The sequence below is a fragment of the Equus caballus genome, chromosome 8 (genome assembly GCF_041296265.1).
Source record: "Equus caballus isolate H_3958 breed thoroughbred chromosome 8, TB-T2T, whole genome shotgun sequence".
Taxonomy (NCBI): Eukaryota; Metazoa; Chordata; class Mammalia; order Perissodactyla; family Equidae; genus Equus; species Equus caballus.
Genome location: NC_091691.1, coordinates 9,754,926 through 9,777,295, shown reverse-complemented (window position 1 = coordinate 9,777,295; position 22,370 = coordinate 9,754,926). Strand labels below are relative to the sequence as shown.

General features: G+C 40.7%; 1 protein-coding gene across 2 annotated transcripts in view; it reads right to left on the bottom strand.

Moving 5' to 3' along the window:
* PITPNB (phosphatidylinositol transfer protein beta) overlaps positions 1–22,370 on the bottom strand; it is a 63,504-nt gene that overhangs the window by 34,966 nt on the left and 6,168 nt on the right. For both annotated transcript variants that reach the window (XM_070219854.1, XM_070219855.1), the window contains exons 3-6: positions 20,162–20,307; positions 9,325–9,421; positions 8,079–8,153; positions 6,378–6,461 (exon numbers count right to left, since the gene is read on the bottom strand). In XM_070219854.1, the coding sequence (XP_070075955.1) occupies positions 6,378–6,461; positions 8,079–8,153; positions 9,325–9,421; positions 20,162–20,307 (402 nt within the window). The remainder of the gene's footprint in view (positions 1–6,377; positions 6,462–8,078; positions 8,154–9,324; positions 9,422–20,161; positions 20,308–22,370) is intronic.

The following is a 22,370-nucleotide window of genomic DNA, read 5'->3' as shown; positions in this document are numbered from 1 at the left end:
TGGGACCCAGGGTCACAGAACTAGATTTTCACAATAAATCCTTGTTCCTAGAGTTACTGTGACAGTGCCACCCTTCGTCAAAGCATCCACCCAAGTATTCAGTTAGCCTGTGGGTCTAATCACATCCCTTCTACGCAGGGTGAAGCACAGTTCATAAGCCAGCCGAAAAACTGCAAGTCTACAAGACTGGGAGACAAACCGTCTGACAACAGCAACCCAGGAGAGTTAAACCCTAAAAGTAATCAACAGTCACACTCAATTAAAATGTTTAAGGCCGCGTTTATATTAAATCCACCTGCAGTGACAGAAAACTCCCACCAGGTGGAGTTAAACGATTCAAACTTCACTTCCAACTTCTCAGTTTCTTGAACTCCCAACTATTTCACATTCCTCCTGATTTGGGAGGAGACTTTGCCAGTTATCCTCTCAAAATCACTAATCAACTATTTTTCTTTCTTTTAAAGCAAGTAATATGCAGTAAAGAAATTCAACCATTTAAGAAGTTTTCAGAAAAACTAGCTCATCTGAGAAAAACCAGAGTTCATTAAAAACAAAATCAATGAATTAAGCAATTGAGACTAAAACCTACAGGAGTTAAGGTGCCACAGTCTGCACTCTGAGAGAGTACCACACCTTCAGAAGGTCTCCCTAGGGAAAACTCAACTTCTCGGCCCATTCACGGTTACCAACCTCCCAATTCTAGTGTCACTTGAATCCTTGAAGAGCAAGTTTTAAAACTGACCATTGGCATGGCAGACATACCCTAAGATGACGCCCACAATGAGTCACAACCTTGTATAATCTCCTCCTCTGAGCACAGGCGGAAACTGTGACTTGCTTCTAACCAACAGACTATGGCGAAGGTGACAAAAGAAATGGCTGCCATTTCTTTAACTAGGTTATATTACTTGGCCATTAAATTTGTGGTGATCTGCCACGCAGCAATAAAAAACAAATACACTTAGTGAGAAGAGGACATCCCCTACTGTGCACGTCTCTACCAGACCTCAACTCTTCCACGCCGTCCCCTAGCCATCTAGCTCCCAATTCTCAAACGAATCACCGTTACCATGGTCTTCAGCCTTCTTCTTGACCATCTATACATAAGCAAGAAAATATTGACATAAAGATCTATTTTTCTCCCCTTTACAATACTACAGATGGAAGCATATTACACACATTCTTCGTCATCTTCCCTCCACATTATCTTGGAACAGATGCCCTATCAGAACAGATAAGAGCTCACTCCCTTTTAACGACTGCACTGAACTCCATCACACGGGGGAACCATAATGTTTTTAATCAGTTCCCCACTGATGAAAAAATATTTGGACTTCACCACTGTTTCCCATCTTGTTTATACATTTGTCACTTCACACTGAGTAGGCTCAATTCCTAGAAGTGGAATTTTGCTGGTCAAACGGCATGTACATTTGTAATTCTGCCTCACAGGTTGTACCTCTTTACACTCCCAGAGGCAATGCACCTGAGTGCCTATTTCCTCACCACCCCCCCTTGACAACCCAGGTGTTATCAAATTGACATCAAATTGATTTTATACAAATTCTTGACTCACAGAGGTTTGTGTCACCATTATCCTCAAGCTCATTAGGCTCATCTGACAAATATTTAGAAAGCACCCACCCTGCGGAAAGGAGATGGGTTCCTGAACATAGAGAACAAGACACAACAGTGTGGTCAAAAGCTGAAATTCAGCAAACAGGAAGACTGCAACACGGGTGAAATTTCGCTGGAGGAAAATGGAATCTGACCTAGTTCCTGCAGGACACACAGGCTTCGGACAGAGAGGAAGGAGTCCCAGAAGGGAGGCCAGAACAAGCAGTGCACCGGGACAGGAACGCAGAGGACATGGTCAGTGGCGGACCAGTCGTAGGAGAGGAAGAGAGTGCTCAAGTGGCAGCTCGAGGAGTGACAAAGCAGGGCCTCGGCACAGAAGGAATCGAGAGGCAGTGGAAAGAACATTGGACTGAGAGTTAGAATTTCCACTGCTGGCATTAGATAATGATCTTGAGAAGAACTAGTTTATCTGGGCTTTAGTTTCCTCACCCTGAAACCAGACTTCCTGTAGCTGCAGAACTGTGTTCAGGCAGACCTTACGGTGAGGACTAACGTCAGACAAGTAGACTGTGCTAGGAGAGGGGGACAGAGAGAGCTCCTCAGCCCCATGTTCTAGTTGCTCCATCCTGACAACCCGAGCGTGCTCAACACACTCAGGATTGTGCAAGGCACAGTGTGAAAGCAGTAAGGCCTAGGTAGCTGTGGTCCCCTTCAACTCTGTAAACTATTCCAGCTTTTACTTCAGTGTTGGTTAACACACCTGTACCTTCGCGTCTATTATGCTTGCCTACAATTCTTTCATTCATTTAACACAGATTCACTGAGTACCTACTATATCTTAGACACTGTTCTATGAGCTGGGGAGACAACAATTAACAGCACAAAGATTCTTCCCTCTAAGGTACAATTTCTGTTTGGAAAGGAGAGAGAGAAAAACAAATTTATAATATGTGAGAGCAACGAGGGTAAGAGGAAGAAGTGTAACGAGTGTGGGGGTAGACGGCTCCACCCATCAAAATCCTACTTATCCTCATGTTATAACTCCTCCATTCAGTCTTTTCAGATTTCTGTCCTCACAGATCGTTTGTTCTTTTCTCTGAAATCCTACAGCACTTTGGACCATGCAGAAGCCCCTGCCATTTGTTAACTATTTCACTGCACTGGGCTTGTCTCCCCTCGACTGTAAGCCTCTTGCGGTTACCATACCAATACTGCAGGGCGATGTCAGCAGCAGAGACTGAGCAGGCACTCAAAATCTGTTACTGACATGAAGGCACCGCCATTTTAGAATTGCAAATGCATTCTTAAGCTTCCTTTTCCCCAATGCTGTGGACTAGAATTTTCAAGGAACATAAAAGAGCAGAATCAGATGAATAAATTAACTCAAGAGAAAACCAAACTGGATCTGGTAAGAAGATGGCCAGGTGGTCCAGGTGTTTGCAATAGAAGCTAACCCTAAGACAAACATGAACTATTCAAGGCCAAATAGATGGGGCAGAACCTAACGCAAGAACGTCAGGCAACTGTCTGTGCCAGCAAGTGGACAGAGGAGGACGCGCAGAAGCAAAGGGCAGACCCAGAGTCCCTGTGCTACCAGGTCTCTCACCTACCTCCTTGCTGGAATGGGTGCCAAGCCCTAGGACTCTCCCCTCCACACCCAGGCTTCACACAGCCCCAGGTGGCTCAGTGCTCTGCTCCTCACCCCCAGGCTTAAAAACTGTTAAGGACACCTTCACGTCCCACCACACAGAGTTCCCCTCCCTGCTTTTGTAGCAGAAAATGTGCATGTCAGGGTTCCCTTTTTAACGTCAAAATGTCTGAGAATCCCTACATGATATCAGTTGTACCTTTAGTATCTACAGCTGAGAAAACACACAGACAAAAAGCTACTGTGACACAAATGTTTGCAGCAGCACTATTCACAATAGCCCAAAGGTGGAAACAACTCAAATGTCCATCAATAGATGAATGGATAAATAAAATGTGATATATTCATACACCAGACTATTATTCAGCCATAAAAAGGAATGAAGTAATGACACATGCTATAACGGGGGTGAACCTTGAAAACATCATGCTAAAGTAAAAGAACCCAGACACGGAAGGCCACATATTGTTATAATTCCACTTACATGAAATATCCAGAAAAGGTAACTCCATAGAGACAGAAAACAGACAGCCTTTGGCTTAGTGGTAGCCAAAGGCTGCGGGGAGGAAGCAGCAGGGAGTGACTGTTAATGGGTATAGGGTGTCCTCCTGGGTGATGAAAATGTTCTGGAATTAGACAGTGGTTATGGTTGAACAACATTTTGAATGCACTAAATGTCACTGAACTGTACATTTTAAAATGGCTACGATGGTAAATTTTATGTTATGTGTATTTTATCACAATAAAGAAAAAGGTACTCTGAATTGAGCAATCTTTAAAATAAATTTGTATCTTACTAACCTCTAAAATCTAAATTCGAAAACAAGAGCTGTGAACACTGGAAAACTAACACATATGAACATTTATTCACTCCCCAAACAATGCGTAGTATGAACACAGACTCTCAGAACTCCTGCTAATGACACTGACAACAATGGCGAACATTTGTTAAACTAGGTACTGCTCTAAGTGCTTGTATTTAATCCTGTGAGATAACTAACCCCATTTCATACAAGATAAAACAGGCACAGAGAGGTTAAGTAACCTGTCCAAGACTTAACAGCCAGCAGGTGGCAGAACCTCACAATTCGAATCTGAGGCCAGTATAGTTTCAGAATGTATGATTAGTCACAGCTCCACGGACTCAAGACACAGACCCTTCTCATTTGGCCCCAATCCATTCTCTCTCTATCTGTCCACCTCAGACATCATCCTACACAGAGGGCAGCCGCTGCGTGTGCAAGGCCCTCCACCCAAGCACCTATCTCAAGTGCTGTCATCAGGCCTCCTCGAGGCGAGCAGTGCCTCTCCCCTCCTCTCCAAAGTCTAAGTGGGGGGAGGAAGGAATGGGACCCAGGGCTCTGGCACAATCTGCCTCCACTGTTCTTTCTACTTGTATTCCTGCCTGCGAACACTGACTGAGCGCCCATTTTAGCCTGAGGACAAGAACAAAGAACTACTCTCATGCCCTAGCAAAAGCAAAGGTGACTTGTATCTGCTAGAGAACAACATGGAATGCAAACCTATAAACCACAAGACTGGATCATTTCACTTGGCCAGCACGATGTTTTCAAACCCTGACAAATAACCTGGCTGACTTCCCTGGGGCACCCAACCCTGGTGCTCTGTCCTGCTGGCATGCAAGCCATCCCGACGTAGCCATTAACTGACTCACTCATTTACTCACTCCCAATCATTTTTCTTCCTGTCACCGTCCTTTCACATACAGTAAATCATGGCTGGAAAAGATACCAAGAGAAATAAAAGGGCAAAACATATTTGAATATTGTTTTAAAAAGAGAACACATATTTACTTTTAAGGATAAAAAAAGTCCTATATAATTTCAAAGGTGGAAATAGACCTAAAATTGAAATAACTTCAAATCACAGCATGACTAAACTTTAAGAACTTCCATGACAAGGGCCCCATCAGTGCTCACACCTCTAATCAGGGAGGGGCCCACAGGACAGGACCCAGCCCAGCAGAGGCCCTCTGCTGGAAGCCCCAATCCCAGCGATTTCTGAGAACAGGTAGGGGATCTTTGTTTTATAAGGTTTGTCTTTAAATTTCAACAGCAAAACTAGACATTTAGCGTTTGGGTTATTTCTGTTCAGCTTATAACACTGCTCAAGTTCAGGGAACAAGCACTGACAATGAAATCAAGGGGCTGTGAAATGAAATGCTAACTGAACATGCTGCACTTTACCTTGACAAAACAAGGGTGCCTCTCTTTTCTGTTTTGCTGAGGAAGATTAGCCCTGAGCTAACATCTCTGCCAATGTTCCTCCACTTTAAATGCAGGTCGCTGCCACAGCCTGGCTAACGAGTGGTATAGGTCTACACCCGGGATCCAAACCCAGGAACCCAAGCCACCGAAGCGGAACGTGCCAAACTTAACCACTATGCAACAGGGCTGAAGGGTGCCACTCTTACCCCAAAGCTTTAGCTCTCTAGACTAGCAGGAAGAGGGTTGGTCGCTGGTTGTCTTAAAAGGCAAACAGTTCACGACTATGTCTTGCAAAACCAAAGCAGCACCCAGCATACTAAGAAAAAACTGAGCTAATATTTACAAACTACAGCAAAGTGATGCATGGGTCTTAATGTGAGGGGGTAAGAGGAGAATAAAGGTCTTTAGGGAAAAAAATCTTAAGTCAAAAGCCTAGAGTACCATATATTTACATCTAGTAAGAATCAAAATAGAAAGCTACAGAACTGCTAAACTGAGTATTTCATCATCAACCACTTTCCATAAAGGACAAAGTTAGGCCTACGTGAGTTACTGTAAATTTGCATGTAAATTAAATTTCTGCTTTCTTAATCACACTTTAGAAGTAGAAGTTCAGTTGAGGAAGCTCAAGGGAGAATTCTTTCGTAAGTACGATTATTTCCTCTTTCCCCCAATGAAAAGAAACCTCTCTCCACCCAAGATACCCTGGGATTTCTTAAAGGGATCGCTTGTGCACAGGTGAAATCCACACAGGAAGCAAAACCAGCTCTCCTGCTCTCTGGTCGTTCTGCTGCAAAGACCCAGACCCAAGCTCCAGGCTTATTTCAGTGTAGAAATGGAGGCCATACATGAAAAAAAGAAAACGATTTTTAGATGTAAGAGGCAACAGGTTAAAATGTCATTGAATAACACGTAGTACTTACTGCTGGTTCAACTTGACTCCGATCTGCAATATCTATATGGACAATTTCAACCGTTTTCCATGTGTTCGGATCTAAACCGTGTACCTACACATGACAAAGAGAAACAAAACCAACTATAGACTATTCTTGTTAGGCAAAACTATTATACTTACATATATAATCCTTATCTGGAGTCTCTCAGAGTACATTGAGAAGATAAAAAATCCAAATTGCTATTTCATTAACTCTGCTGTCTGTAGTCTTGAGGGATCTAGAAATCCTGTTACCCCTTGTAACTCCAAATAATAAGCACGTGTGTGTGTGATGATGCTGCCAAATTAACAGAAATCTGTCATCATTATTTTCTGGTAGTTCTTAGAGAGAATTCATCTAACAAATGTACCTGACCTATGTTTTACTCAAATGATACACAACAAAGTCCTTGTAACTTCTAAATCCTAGACAAACACAAGATGACATTATAATTAAGATTTCAAGAAGCTGCACTGTATGGTCTAAACCTCTCCTGAATTTGATTATCCTAAAGCTATTCAGTTTCAGTATGATGTCAACTCCTCTATACCTCATGTTGTCCAATCATTTATTTCTGAAACTCCATCTATGAACCAATTAAGAACTGTTTAAAAACTGCCAAAGATATGCCCATTTGAAAGCTTAAAATGGCAGATTAAATTATACACAGACCAAAGCATACCAATCATCTCATTTAGACTCTAAATTTTAGTTACTATGAAAAAATAACATGAAATGTCAAATGATCACCTGAAAGAAAAACTCAAGTCAAATACGACAAATTACAATTCAAAAGTTCTAATTGGCACTAATAACATAAAAGCACAGTAAGAACAGAATCTACCACAATTACCATTAACTTACTCTCCTATAACAGCATATCGCAAGTGTGGAACAGCAGTTCTCACACTGGAGCATGCACCAGAAAAAAGAGATTGCTGGGCCCCACGGCCAGAGATTCTATTCAGTAGGTATAGGGTGCGGCCTGAGAATGTGCATTTCTAACAAGTTCCCAGATGCTACTGCTGGTCTAGGGACCACACCTTTGAGAACTACTGGGCCAAGGGCATCAACCTATACCAGATGCGCTCCCAAGTTCACTGATAACCCTTACCTAAAGTTAATGATTACACTGATCGTACCTGACTTCCTTGAAACCTACGTTAGGGATAAATGTGCAGCAACTTGTAAAAGCCAGGAGCTTGTCAACATTTTCGTAAATTATTCAGAGTACCTTCTCCCTCCTGCCTTTTAGTCATTTCTCCGATACCAACCCATATCCCCACAAAGTGGAATGGAGGTAAAAATTAAAGCAATCAATTTAGTTTTGTAGAGCAGCTCTGCCAAATGCAGAGACAAAAAGACGGGGGGGAAAACCCCTAAAATTAATGGCTAAAATTGGTTTGGGGATTATCTGTGAATTTTGTTTATCTGTAGTCTCCCTGTCCCAGATAGAGTTGCTGATAAAAACAGCAACCTCACCAACGTCCACATGGGCCAAGGCAAAGGGACAGATGAGGAAAGCCCATTTGTTTCTGGTTGCTTGCTTGCCTCACTGCAATCTGATACACCCTGGTGTGGTCAGGCGCTGGTCTAATGCAGGTGGCATCACTTTGGTGATGAGAAAACGGACTACAGTATTCCCATTTCCAGGGGCTTCTCCACTGAAAGCCCAGAGTTGAAACTTACATTTTCTAATGTTCCCAAGTCTGGTTTGTGCCATGTTTCAATTTTAATGAAGAAATCATCTTTCATATATTCATTCTGCAGAAAACACAACAGCAAAATGACAGTGATCTTTCACCGGTTCTTCGGGGCTCTTATCTGCAGGAGCCTTCCCCAGCATAAGCATCCATGCTTTGACGCCATAGGGAGACTGATCCTCAAGTGACTAACAATCATTAGCTACCTATTTTTATAGACTTGTCAGGCAAACCAAATGCTGCATGCTTTTAAATAATTTAAACAACCCTACTTGTCATGCAGCATACAGGGCTAATATTAAAGAAGCTGTGAGGTTTGGTGAGCAAATCTGGCATTCAAAGGAAGTAGGAGAAGCAAAATAAAGTCAACAGGGAGATTTTGAGAGAAGGCTGGAAAGAGCCCATCAACACTGGGAACACGTGGTGGAGTGTGGGCTGGTGGAAGGAGCGCAGAGGAGGAGTCATGCAGTGGTGGGCAGTTTTAATAAAAAAGCAAGCACAGTTGAAAATAATTCCTATGCAAAGCAACGTTAAAAGATGAAGAGTATGTGACATAAAAATAGTTTTACTCACCGTTACAACTGAGGCATAACGGACAAGGAGGCAAGAGAAGGGAAAAATTTCAGAATATTAATCCGAGTCAAAATAATCTGGTTTAATATTTAATGTCACACAGATTAAACTACCTGAAAACAGAACATTTAGCAGTTTATGTTTGCAAAACACAGTTTCTACGCAAATGACACTATAGGATACTTTATGGAGTCAAGAATCTAATTTTAAAACAACAGTGAAAGGAATAATGTCACAAAAGCAGAAGATCGTTTATAAGGCTAATTTAGCAAACAAACTGTTTCAGAAGTCTGTCATATTCCTCCCCTTACTATGTGGCAATATAAATAAAAGACTGTGGAAACGACACCAAAAGACCCCTCCAGGTGTGGATGACCTATCTTTAAGGTTTCTGTATTCCTTTTGTTTGCTCGCCCCTGGAGCCTACTTGTCAGCAAGGACCTCAAGCTGGCTGTCATCTGAGAATGAGCCCATGCCCCTCACAAAGGTCTGGGGGGAGGAAGCCAAAGCAGCCTCTCCTCTGCCGTAGCTGGTGCAGTGACCACCAGAGAACCCAGAGAAGGCCTTGCCTGGTGTCACCCTCCTCAAAGGCGATGGCACTGGGAGTCCCTCTCCTCATCAGCAGTGGCTAAAGGGCTGAAAGAGCAGCTGGGACCAGCCTTACTTGTTCTACAGTAGGGGTACGCGTTCCAGGCCTTCTCGTGAAACACCAAGGAGCCCTCGGGCGCAATCATCCTCACGAACGCAGGAACTTTGCTGGGAGGAAAGAAACACGGATACATTTTCAACAGCACCACCAACTCTTTCCTGGCATCTGCCAGACTGCTTCAAAGAGTGCTGTAATCCAAGGTGAGTATGTCCTAAGCTTCACGAACTCGGGTTCAAGACTGTTATCAACAGTTTTATTTTCAATCCCAAAGTGATCAAGTGCAAAATTAACGTAACAACAACAAAATGATAAAGATTATGTTTAACCAGAAAAAGGATTTCTTTTTCAGTAGAAGAACTTCTCTCCTACGGGCTTTTGATCTACTCCCCTTACGTGAAATCTAAGAGGGAACTGAAGCTGTTCAAGCTGTGCATAATAGAACACGGACGTTCTCCAGGTAGGTGCGCTACTCTATGCTGCTCCTTAACACAATAAAGCGCCCATAAGAGCGTATCTCTATATGGAAACCTTTTAATACATTTTACACAATAAACCTTAAAAAATGACAATGAAGGATCCATGTAGAAAATGAGATATTAAAACATATCCAAGCACGAAATTTTATGGATTTGGAAGATGAATGTCACTCAAGTATGGTCAGATGAAAAGGGTTAAACATATAATTAATACATGATGAGCTTGTGCAAATTCATAAGATAATCAGGAAAGATCCCAAAAGACAAGTGGGCAAAGGACATCCACAGACACATTACAAATACAAAACATACTGGTTAACACACAAATGGAGAAATCAGTCTTACCAGTCTTCAAAGAAATGCAAGGGAAATGGCCATTTTTACTGATTCAAGCCTACTGTTAAGAAAGCAGTTTTGCAAGCACTGGCTTTTTACACAGAGAGGATTCAAATCCCAGCCTCACCACTTAAGAGCTGTGTGACCCTGGGCATATTAGGTGGCTCTCCGAACTTTCTCATGTGTTGAACAGAGTTCATATTACCTGCTCTGCAGGGTTATGGAAAGGATTCAATCAGATAACACCTGTAACGCGTTTAGCACATTGCACAGAACAATGAGAGCTCAATAAAAGGTAGTTACTGCTTTTTAATTATAAGCTGACAGGGAGATGGGTACCATGACGAGCCTTTCTTCACTTGAACCTCCCATTACCATTGCGAGGTGAGCATTCATTCATTATTTCATACAACCAGCAGTGAAGTGGCTAAATAACTGTCTGTCAAAATTCTATACTCCAACTTGAAGCCCTATATATTTTTTCATATCAGGGCTGCTTCTTCGAAAATCTTTAAACACAACTTAACTTCCTAAACTAAGAGAAAGAACAAACTAAGAAAACTTGGGACCCAGACAAGACTTTTGGCCCGATAATAAGATTGAGCAGTTGACCAGACATTCCTCTGTTGAATTCCGGAGGCTAAGCAAGGTAGATGTAAGGAACCCTACCCCAGTCAGAGAGCCGTGCAGCTACAGAAGAGGCAATGTGGACAGTCCTTTCGTTGTCTTCTCAGTACACAAGAATGGGTACACTGCTTGGAGCTTCCACTACGGGGGGAAATTCAATCACTAGAAAAGAAAAGCTTAAGTACTACTATTACACATGGCAGTATGAGCAAGATTGCAAGGGCACAGAGAGATTTACCTGTGCCCTAAAAGATAATAATGAAGGAGGATTTTAACATCCTTAAAAGATAATAATGAAGGAGGGCTAATTCTCTGAGCACGTATTTTTTCCAGATGTTGGGAAGATTCATGCAAAGGAGTATAACTTCAGAAAATGAAGCCAGATTACCTGAAAATAATATCACATCAAAGTCAAAAACTATCTAGCAATCCAAATTACTTCTTCCACTGGTAGAAAACTGGACCAAAATTCCTTTACATGTGGGAGAAGTCTAATGAGGGCATTATGTGATACATGTGTATAACGTCTTTACTATGAGCTACAAGATTACCTATCCATATCTGAGGGTGTCACAGATCTATCAACGGTTCATTTGATCAATTTAGAAAATAAGGTAGGAGAAAAATAGCTGTGTACCAGCTCAGAAACATATTTTAACTATCCTATTTATTCCTATTGTGCCCAATATTCTAAAAACTTTAATATTCATCAAAAGTTCTAAAACTTGCTGACCCAAACAGAAGAAAATTGGCAGTCATTAAGGGCCAGCAAGAGCCAGATCTACAAAAAAAGTTTTAATATTTCTTCATCTTGCTCCCAAACGCCTGTTATCTTATTTCCAGGATGCGTTTTTTTCCCATGTGAATTCCAACAATTCATCTTATTTTGACTTAGTTAAGAATGACCAAACCTTTGAGCTAGCTTTGTTTCAAATTTACTGGCTTTTTACACTTAACATGAGAATGTTAACAAACACATCTCTCCTCCATGAATCTAAGTAATTGACTAAACTTAAGGAAAATGCATAAATGGAGTAAATAAAATTAAATTCCAATTCTACTTTAAAGGAGAGGAATTTTCATTTATGGCAACTTCAACATATTCCTAACAGGGCAGTTCAAGTGTGCCATTTATATATAATTGAAAGCACATACATCATTTTTCCACCTCGGTATCACTTAAGAAGTCAATTCAGCAAAATGCAGGAAATTCTGTTTTGGAAGCTTAGACAGTCTCAGAAAAGGGGAAATATTAACTGAATTAACAAAATGGAGCTAAGCCATCAAAAACAAAGACATGAAAAGGACATTCCCCGTTTTGTTCTCCCAAACTATCCACAAAATGTTATTCTCTCATGATAAACCAACACTCAGGACAGTGCTTACCTCAAGGTAAACACTTCTGGATTTCAGCTATTCAAGAGCTAAAGTTAGCTATAGTATAATGTCCAAGAGCACAAAAGTTCTTTGCTACTACACAGCCCTTCCCCAACTCCAACACTGAATGCACATCAAGAATATTTACCTTCAGGGTAAAATTCAACTGAAGTGTTTTATCAATTGTGTCGAGAGGAGATAATATTAAGATCTAACCTCAATATAACAACGGTTGTGAAGATGTTTGTTTCAATGTAAGACAACTTTGTCACAGTGGTCTAGGAAAACAAAGGGCTTATATGGTTTAAAAGATACATAATAAATGACCATAATGTACACTGAACTTCTTCTGATCTAGGAGCATATTTTTTTTAAATCCTGTTCCTGAGATAAATAATACCTTGGCAAATCATTTCAAACTGCACTTTTCCCATGAAATGTTTACAGCTACCTGTAAATAAAATGAACAAAACTGTTCAAAGTTCCATTTTTCCATCCTTCTCTATCCTACTGTGGATAAACATCAAAATGTAGAAAAACAGAGCAAAGAATTGGAAGACCTGACTAATTTGCCATAAACAAAGCAAATCATTCATCTTATACTCAACTGAAATACACCTTAAATACATCTGCACTTCATTCATTCATTCATTTATTTACTGAATGTGCCAGGTGCTGTGTAAATAACGGTGCACAAACAGGGACGATTCCTACCCAGAGCTCACCTTGCAGGAAGGGAAGCAGAAAACAGACCAGTAAACAACAAAAGGCGAAGAGAATTACCTCTCTTGAAGTGCTGTGAAGGGACAGGACAATGGGCAAGTGAGCACCTGGGGCAAGGGTGCTCAGCAAGGCCTCTCTGAGGAAGTGACATTACCATGGTGATCTGAGGGTGTGGAGGGCCAGCTACATAAAGAGACAGGGAACAGCAGAGCAGGCAGAGGGAACAGCATAGCCAAAGGTCCTAAGATAGCAAAAGACGTGGCCTGCTTGGGCGACTGTGAAGCCTCCAGCATGGCTAGACCATACTGAACAAGGAAGAGAGGTGAACCAGATGAGGATGGTGAGGTGGGCAGGGGGCAGACAGATCACAGTGGGGCCCATCTTACAGGCCAAAGAGTTTGGATTTTATTCTCTGTACGACAAGAAGCTACTGAAGGCTTTAAGGAGGGGAATGACACAACCCGATTTAAGTTTTAAGATTATTCTGGATTTGCGTGGAAAACTGAACTGATGGTAAGAATGGATGGCGGCAAAAATTAACTCAAAATGGATTAAAGATCTAAATGTAAGAGCTAAAACTTTAAAATTCTTAGAAGAAAACATAGATGTAAATCTTTGTGACCTTGCATTGGGCAATGATTTCGGACATGACACCAAAAGCATAAATAACAAAAGAAAAAATACATAAATTGGACTTCATCAAAACTATAAACATTTTAAGCTTCAAAGGACACCATCAAGAAAGTGAAAAGACAGCTCAAAGAAAGGGGAAAAAAACTGCAAGTCATGTATCTGATGGGGGCTAGTATCCAGAATATATAAAGAACTCTTACAATAACAAAAAGACAACCCAATTAAACAGGTAAAAGATTTCAACAGATACTTCTCCAAAGAGGATCTACAAATACCAGCAAGCACATGAAAAGATGTTCAACATCATTCATCAGCAGGGAAAAACAAGTCAAAACCACGAGGCACCACTTCACACCCATTAGGATGGCTGCTATCAAAAAAAAACTCTGAAAGATTAGTATTTACCGGAGGGGAAGAGGGTAGATGGAGGACAAAAGGGGTAAAGGGGCACATATGTATGGTGACGGATAAAAACTAGCCTACTTGGGGCCAGCCCGCTGGCGCAGTGGTTAAGTTCACACGTTCTGTTTCTCGGTTTCCTGGGGTTCGCTGGTTTGGATCCCAGGTGCGGACATGGCACCGCTTGGCAAAAGCCATGTTGTGGTAGGCATCCCACATATAAAGTCGAGGAAGATGGGCATGGATGTTAGCTCAGGGCCAGTCTTCCTCAATAAAAAGAGGAGGAGAGGCAGTAGTTAGCTCTGGGCTAATCTTCCTCAAAAAAACAAAAAAAACAAAACAAAAAAAACTAGCCTACTGGTGGTGAGCACAATGCAGTCTATAAAGAAAATGATGTATAATAATGTACACCCGAAATTTACACAATGTTCTAAGCCAATATGACGTCAATAAAATAATCCTTTTAAAAACCCTGAAAATAATAAGTGTTGACAAGGAAGTGGAGAAACTGGAACCTTTGTGCTCTGTTGGGGGGAAGGTAAAATGGTGCAGTCTTTGGAAACAGTCCAGCAGTTCTTCAGAAAGTGAGGAGTTACCATACGATCCATCAATTCCAACTGTAGGTAGACAGACACACACACACATATGTACAGTCATGTGCCACTAAGGTTGTGCTCAATGAAAGACCACACACATGACTACATAGGTTACACTATCTAGGTCTGTGTAAGTACACTATAATGTTTGCACAATGACAAAATTGCCTAACAATGTACTTCTCAGAACATACCCCCATCGTTAAGCAACATATGACTATATTCAAGAGAAATAAAAACATATGGCCACACAGAAACTTGTACACAAATGTTCACAGCAGCATTATTTATAATAGACACAAGAATGGAGAGCAAGAGATCAGACTACAGGCAACTGGAGAAGTTCAAGAGAGAGAATGGTAACTTGCATTAACTAGTGGTGATGGAGATGGAAGAAAGAAGAAACGGAGAAATACAAGAGGAAAAAAATTACAGAATGACTTAAAATCCTCTGATTTCTGGAAAAGGTACAAAATAACCAGATACAAATTGGCTAACTTCCAGGAGATATAACAAGACTCAAGTTTTGAACAACTATAAAAAGAGAAGTATTTCTCACATAACAAAAGAACAGCAATGAGAAACGAAATATATCATAAAGGGGAAACAATATATTTCAGAAATATTTCCGATAGTCTTCTGGAACAGGATCACTCTTGACAGAAAGCTTTAAACTGCAAAATTTAAGACTCAGAACTACATACGAAGAAAAACTTATCTGTTGATGGCTAATTCTAGACTCAAGAAACAATTACTGTATTTGGTTGACATTTATTAATTTCTTACTTATACTTACTCAAAGATGCTCTCTGAATGTGAATCATCACATATAATCAATCTTTGCATTCTCAGGTGATTTAAACCTCTCATTTTTAAACAAGAACTTTAGTTCCTGGCAAATGACACTTCTTGCTTACAAAAATGAGCTCTTAACTTGAAACACATGGTATTTTACAAAGATTTTTCTACCAGATCTTTGCTGTTTCAACCTTTGGGGAACAAAGCCATTCTGGAGTCGGCAAAGCTTCATGAATTCTCCATCAAGGACTGACTAGAGCTCGGGAAGGTACATACAATGCCAATGAGAAATAAAAAAAAGAGTAAAGCCGATCTTCCCCAAGAAGGGAAAGAAAACAACAACAAAAGGCTTGGTCAGTGTGCTCTTATGAGGTCACAGGAGATCTGTAAGTTTTTCTCTGAAAAGCATCTCAAAAGTTGCAGCACATTTCCTTGCCTTGCTTTGAAATTCTTCGCCCAATAAACTCTGTCCTCGCTCCCTACCATCCACTATTCAGCGTATACTAAACAACTTAAGGAAACATACTCGAACTTTTATGGTATATGGTGTCAGTAAGACAAATGTCTTCTGATATGTATGTGCATGATTAGGTGTCAAAATGAGAGGTGACAAGAAGTGACAGAGTTGAGGGAAGAATAAAAGTAGTCAGGAAATTCCTCTGCATAGGACAGACCTGAGCTGTGCTCGGGAAACTGAGCCGGTGATGAGCAACCCACATCAGATGAAAAGAGCCTAAGGAGCTGAAAAGGCCTCTTCTGGAGGACAATGAGGAGACTGGCTTGCTTAGACCAAGGGTCTTTACTCTGGACAGACTTATACAATCGGGGATGTGCTGATAATCTTGAGCACCTTGTTAAAGTTTAACTTTGTTTTGGAAGACTTGAGACTTTAAAGACTTATGAGAAAATGGGATATGGTAAAATCCACGGTTTTGGAAGAATTTCTCCATAAACTCCTTTGGAGTCCACTTCAGGAAACGGAAAATATTCTAACTCCCCCAAAGGCTCAGCAGTAGAGCAAGGTGATTTAAGCAGGCAGGTTCTGCAGATTAGTGGCTACCACGGGAAAGATGGGGTTGGGGGTGGGCACAAAGGGTGAAGTGGTACACCTACAACACGAATGACAAACATTAATGTACAACTGAAATCACACAAGATTGTAACCTATCAACTCAATTAAAAAAAAAAAAAAAAGGCAGGTTCTGGGGTCACCGCGCTGCGTGTGGTCACAGTCTGTCTCTGCTACTCAACAGCCGTGGCCCAGGGCCAGGGAGCACTTCACCTTCCTGGAACTGAGCTCCCTCACTAGAAAAGGGTGCTGAGGGGAACAAATGAGCCCCCACCCGGAGCACTGACAGCGACCAGCACACAGCAAGAATACAGTAAGTACCAGATCTTCTGCTTGGAACTACCATGAGCAACTTCTCCCTACCAGTTATCAAAAAATATGGGAAAAATCTTACTATCCTATAACAATATTATGTGAGATTCGAGGAATCCAGGCATTTGAAATGTCCCTTGTGATGGTCACTGAACTTTGGATTTTTTAATACCTTGCCAAGATTGTTTCTCAATCTTCTGGTTGAGATTACATGTGTATATCTTACCAAGTATTTTGGTGAAATGTGCAAGCATACTGGCCAGGGAATCCAGAGACCTGAATGACAGTGGGTAAGGCGGATCTCAGAATTTCAAGTGTCTCAAATGTAAAATGAGGTGTCGGTGGCCTTAGCCAACCACCTCAGCCAGCCAAGCCTGCCAAGTCTGCAATTTGATTGATGCTACAGTGAGTGCACTGAGCACTACAGGTTACAAAATGGACTAAATACTGGAAAAGAGAATATCTTATTACTGGGCACAAATCTGACTTCCTCAGGAGAGGGCTCTCCACTCTCTCGGGACTGCAGGGATGTCTTCAGCACGCTGAACTGATGCCCTTACAGGATACTAAGGTCTGATGCGGCTGCACCACCAGCCCTGTGCCACGACCGCAGTCTTTCCTACGGCACCAAGAGGGCCTCAGCACTCACTACCACAGGATTCTTTGCCCTTCCATAATATGGCTGGTTATCCCGTGGCTAACATGCCTCCAGTAGGACACCAACAACTGCGAGTGTAGGCATCTGACTGGCCTTGCCCCATGACCGTTTCCTCCCCCAGACTACGGCGACAGTTGGTCCCTGTTTTGTCTTTAGAAAAGCACAGGTTTGTGCTTGTTTTTCACTACTGTCAGAGTGGCTATTATCTGCCAAACTGCCTGAGACCCATCAATGCCGCCCTCTTTCCCTTTTTCCTTTCCTGTTTCATGCCTCTCCATGCTTTCGTCCACAGCTGCCATCTTCGTGTGACAAGGCCAGAGTTCTATGGGCATCACTCAGTCCTCACCAACCAATCAGACTGCTCCCTCCCTTCTCACGGACACCTGTGCTCATCAGGTTCTGAGCGCTTGTCGTCAAGTACCTGGAACTACCAACCTGTGACCAAAAGAACACGGGATTAGAAATCAGAGAGTCCAGGTCTCAGTCACCACTCTGCCACTCGCGAGCTGTGTGACTTGGGTGAGAGGGCACCTGAGTGTCTTCTTACGTACAATGTGCACACTGCCTCTCTCTCAGGACTGCAACGAGGAGAGTGAGGGCAGGAGAGGGTGAGACCAAGGGGACTGTGGAACGACATCAGCTCTTTCTAGGAACAAAGCTGTTCCTGAAGCCTGAGGGAGCTGGAAGGCTGGCTCCAGGGAGCCAAGGTTTTCCTTTATTTAATCCTGAATTAACAGCCTGAAAGGAATACTGAAAACCTCATGCCCAAATAAGCTCTCCAGAACAGGAATCTCTCTTGCACTAACCATATTTATACAGCCCTCTTCAACTTAAGAGAGATGTTATTTATGGCTTGACTGTCACCTAAATCAGACGTTTCAAACATATTATTCACTATTTTTTTTCTCATAAAATGAAAATACAGAAGAGTAAAAAAAATTTTAAATCAGCCATAAAACCACCACCAAGGGAAAAACATTCTTAACATTTTAATGAATCTCTTTCTAGGCTTTTTTCTGATTAATTTTTTAGAAACATATGTAACATATTTATATTTATGTACATATTTAGCAACTGGTCTTTTCCATGTAATAATATATCAATTATTTCCCCAATATTCCAACTCCTAGTTTTCAAATGAAGGATATCTTGAATCTATTTCAAGTTTATTCACATATGGACATCAAAGACCAACAGAAAATTTTATATATGAACTTTCTGGTTTATTTTAGAACCCCTCAGAGAGAGCTGAATGTTTACAGTGAAGGGAGCTTTATGTATTGGTAAAATTCAATTAATGAGCAAATGTAAAATGCTAGAAAAAGAAAGCTGAGTATGCATAAGTAAATTCAATACTTTAAATACTATTTCTATATCTAGATTATACCATCTGGAACGCCCAAATTTTCTCTCAATTGACACATTTTTTAGATATACTTTGGGTGCTAACAAATTAACAGAAACATGAATAAGTCTCTATGGATAAATGATCGATCAGTTATTGCCTTCATTTAAACCTGCAACAGAAGCAAAGGAATGCTGTGTTCTAAGAGATAATAACAATAAAATTTAAGGTTCTAGAAAGTGATAACCTACTTTATATTCATGCGTCACTATAGACCAAGCCGTAGTCTTAAACTGAGAGAATATAAAAAATAGTGATCATCACAGCTCATTCACAACTTTCAGCTCTACAAAATAGAGGTGTCATTTGTTTCAATACCAAGAGAATAAAGGCGAGAGAAGAGCAAAGATTCCCTGGGACCTTCAAAAACCATTACTGGTCTTTTGCCCTTAGACAAATATTGGTATGCATTTTCCATTTTAAAATATTTATGCCAAAGATAGAGATTAGACTGCCAAACTCAGGAGAATGTGCAAAAGAACTTCTACAAACCAGAGACATAACAACAACAAAGAAAGGATTTGAATGGTCAAGTCACACGAGAAATTCAAATGGTCAGTTAACATAAGACGTTCAACTTCACTAATGAAGAAATGCAAATTTAAACAAAAGACTATTTTCTGTGTATCAAATTGGCAAAAATTAAAAAGATGGGAAAATGAACACCATCAAACTCTCGGAGGGCCACCTGGCAGTGAAAAAAAAAATTAAAATGAGCTATGTTCTTTCAGCAACCCTACTTTTCTAAATTTCTCCTGGAGGAATAGTAAACAAGGCATGAAGACTTCCTTCTCTACAATCATGTTCACAGAAATATTATTTCTAACAGACAAAAAGGAAAATAGTTAAAACTCCTAAATCGACTTACCATTTAGAGAATGGTTAAGTAAACTATGCTGTGTCCCTAAGAAATTTTATTCAGCTTTAAAAAGAATGACATGGATACTAAATAATAACATGGCAGAATGTTCATGACACGTTGCTTGAAAAAATAAAGCAAACTGCAGAAAACAAAAATTTTTTGTAAAAAGCAAAGTGATATAAGGGTTCTATCTCTTTATATGTTTGTTTTTAAAAATTTATTTGAATACGTATAGAAAATGATGTAGAAGAATACACTTTAAACTGTTTCTAGTGTTTCTCTCTGGGATTATGGATATGTGATAGCAAGAGGAGGGGACTAAGTTTTTATTTTATAATCTCCTCTGTTTGAATTTTTTTATAAGCAGATGTATTACTTTTATAATTTAAAAGTAACCAACAAAGGAGGGGAGTTCTCTCAAAAAATTAAAATGCAACATACCGTCCCAGTGAGATTTTAAAAGTACCTCAGCACATCTAGTAAGTTAGGTAGTTACCTGCTTAATACGCAAGCTGGGTAGTTAAAGCATTAATTATTTAATATAATGATTAAGCATCAAATGTGAACCCTGCTTACCTCTTCAGGTGATAAATTTTGTGTGTGTACTGTCCCTTTTCTCCATCCTTCTCGTAAGGTTCATTCTTCAGGACTTCAATTCCTTCTCCACCACCAGTCTCATTCTTACTAGCTTCTGCAACAGAGTAAAGCTGCCCAACCTGGTACTGAAATTCAAAGAGCACAGAATCCCAGTCAGGCAGGAGTAACTGCAGACGCCTCCTCTGCTAAAATTTCACTATAGATGATAGAGAAAAACATACCCAAACCATTCAGCACATATGTTCTATATGAAAACATGACTCAAATTAGAACTATGTTTAGGAAGACAAACATCAGATGATCATACAGCTTCAAGAAACTCTACAAGTTTCCCCTATTCAAGAAAACTGCCAGTTTCAAATACTCTGGCGCTTTAATATGTATTATCTACTTATCAAGAAAACATCTTGACACTTGGTTTGACTTTTTGAATAAAAATACACATTTGTATTTTCCAAAGCATTTTTGTGTCTATTATATCTCATTTAATTTTACAAACTTCTGAGGAAGGTATGGCAGGAATACAATTGTCACTTTGCCAATTAAAAAAGCTGAGTGGGCTGGCCTGGTGGCATAGTGGTTAAGTTCGTGCGCTCCACCTTGGTGGCCCACGGTTTGCCAGTTCGGATCCTGGGCACGGACGTACACACTGTTCATCAAGCCATGCTGTGGCAGTGTCCCACATACAAAATAAAGGAAGATTGGCAAAAGATATTAGCTCAGGACCAATGTTCCTCCCCACCCCCTCTCCCCACCAAAAAAAGAGAGAGAGAAAGAAAGCTGAGCAACCAGCATACTGTTCTCAATAATAAAGAGGGGGGATATAAAGTGTAATAATAAAAGCCTGAAAACACAAAGAACCACTACAGTCCAGAAATTTTAGTACACCCCTAGGGTCTTTTCTCCATGACTTATGTGACACACCCAATTTGGCCCTTGCCCACCTAAACAGAAAGAGCACTGGGAACCCAGAACCAGAACTGTTAATCGTGACATTTCAAGTACACAGAAACTGTTTTTAAGGTATTATAAATACCCAAGTATTACCATAAAAAGCAACAAATTGCTGACAGTGGTTTCTATTTCATTTTAGAGTGAACCAGAATTCTCAGTGGCCTAAACCAATACCTGTGAGTGGGCAGTGTTGTTCTATGCCAATGTGGAGTCACTAACAGTTCCAATGAATGATAAAAAGCAAAGTTCTTGTGTTCTAATTTATTCTAGTGACTCAACGTGGCACTATCTCCCATCTCTTCAAAAGTGGCTAAATTTCTTCCTCCCAGTGAAGACAGACTGAAAAAAGGGTTTTCTTTTTTATAAGTGTATTTTCAAAGAAAAGCTACCTCTAAAAACTTACACGGTCGGCCCTCCGTATCCACAGGTTCCACAGGTTCAGCCAACCAGAGGGAAAGGCCTCTGATGGTTGTGTCTGTACTGAACACGTACAGACTTGCTTTCCTTGTCATCATTCCCTCAACAACACAGCATAACAACTATTTACGTAGCATTTACACTGTACTAGGTATTACGACTAATCGAGGGATGATTTAAACTACACGGGAGGATGCGTGTAGGTTACATGCAAATACCACGCCATTTTTACACAGAGGACTTGAGCATCCGCGGATTTTGGTATCCTCACGATACCTGGAATGATTCCCCTGAGGATTCCGAGGGAGGACTGTAATTCAAAACTAACATTTTATTTCAGGGACAAAAAACAGGGATAGTTGTAAGCTCAGTAATATTCCTATCTAAAATGGCCAAGGGAATACGATGCCTTCTTGAAGGTTAATTTAAACACGTACGTATGTACATACACATACACGCACGCACACACTCGGCTTGGAAGGATTAGGAAGCTAGAACCAAACACATTTCTTAAATGCATCAAAAATAAATTTCTGTAGGGATTTCAGACTGTAGAGAGGGCTGCATTTCTCCCTTTAGTTTTTGTGATACACCACCAGGGTTAGTCCAGTAATGCTACAATCCTTAAGTCCTTCAAAATGTACTTTTCAACACCGTCATATTTCAAAGATAGGATTAAAATGTCTCTAAGTTGAGAGGTAAATCTGATCTTGGTCAGGAACAGAATAAGAAAAATTTACACAGAAACAACCAAACAACAGTATCCCAAAAACGTTATTAATGGACTGATATTTTGTGGCACGCCACTAGGCTTTCA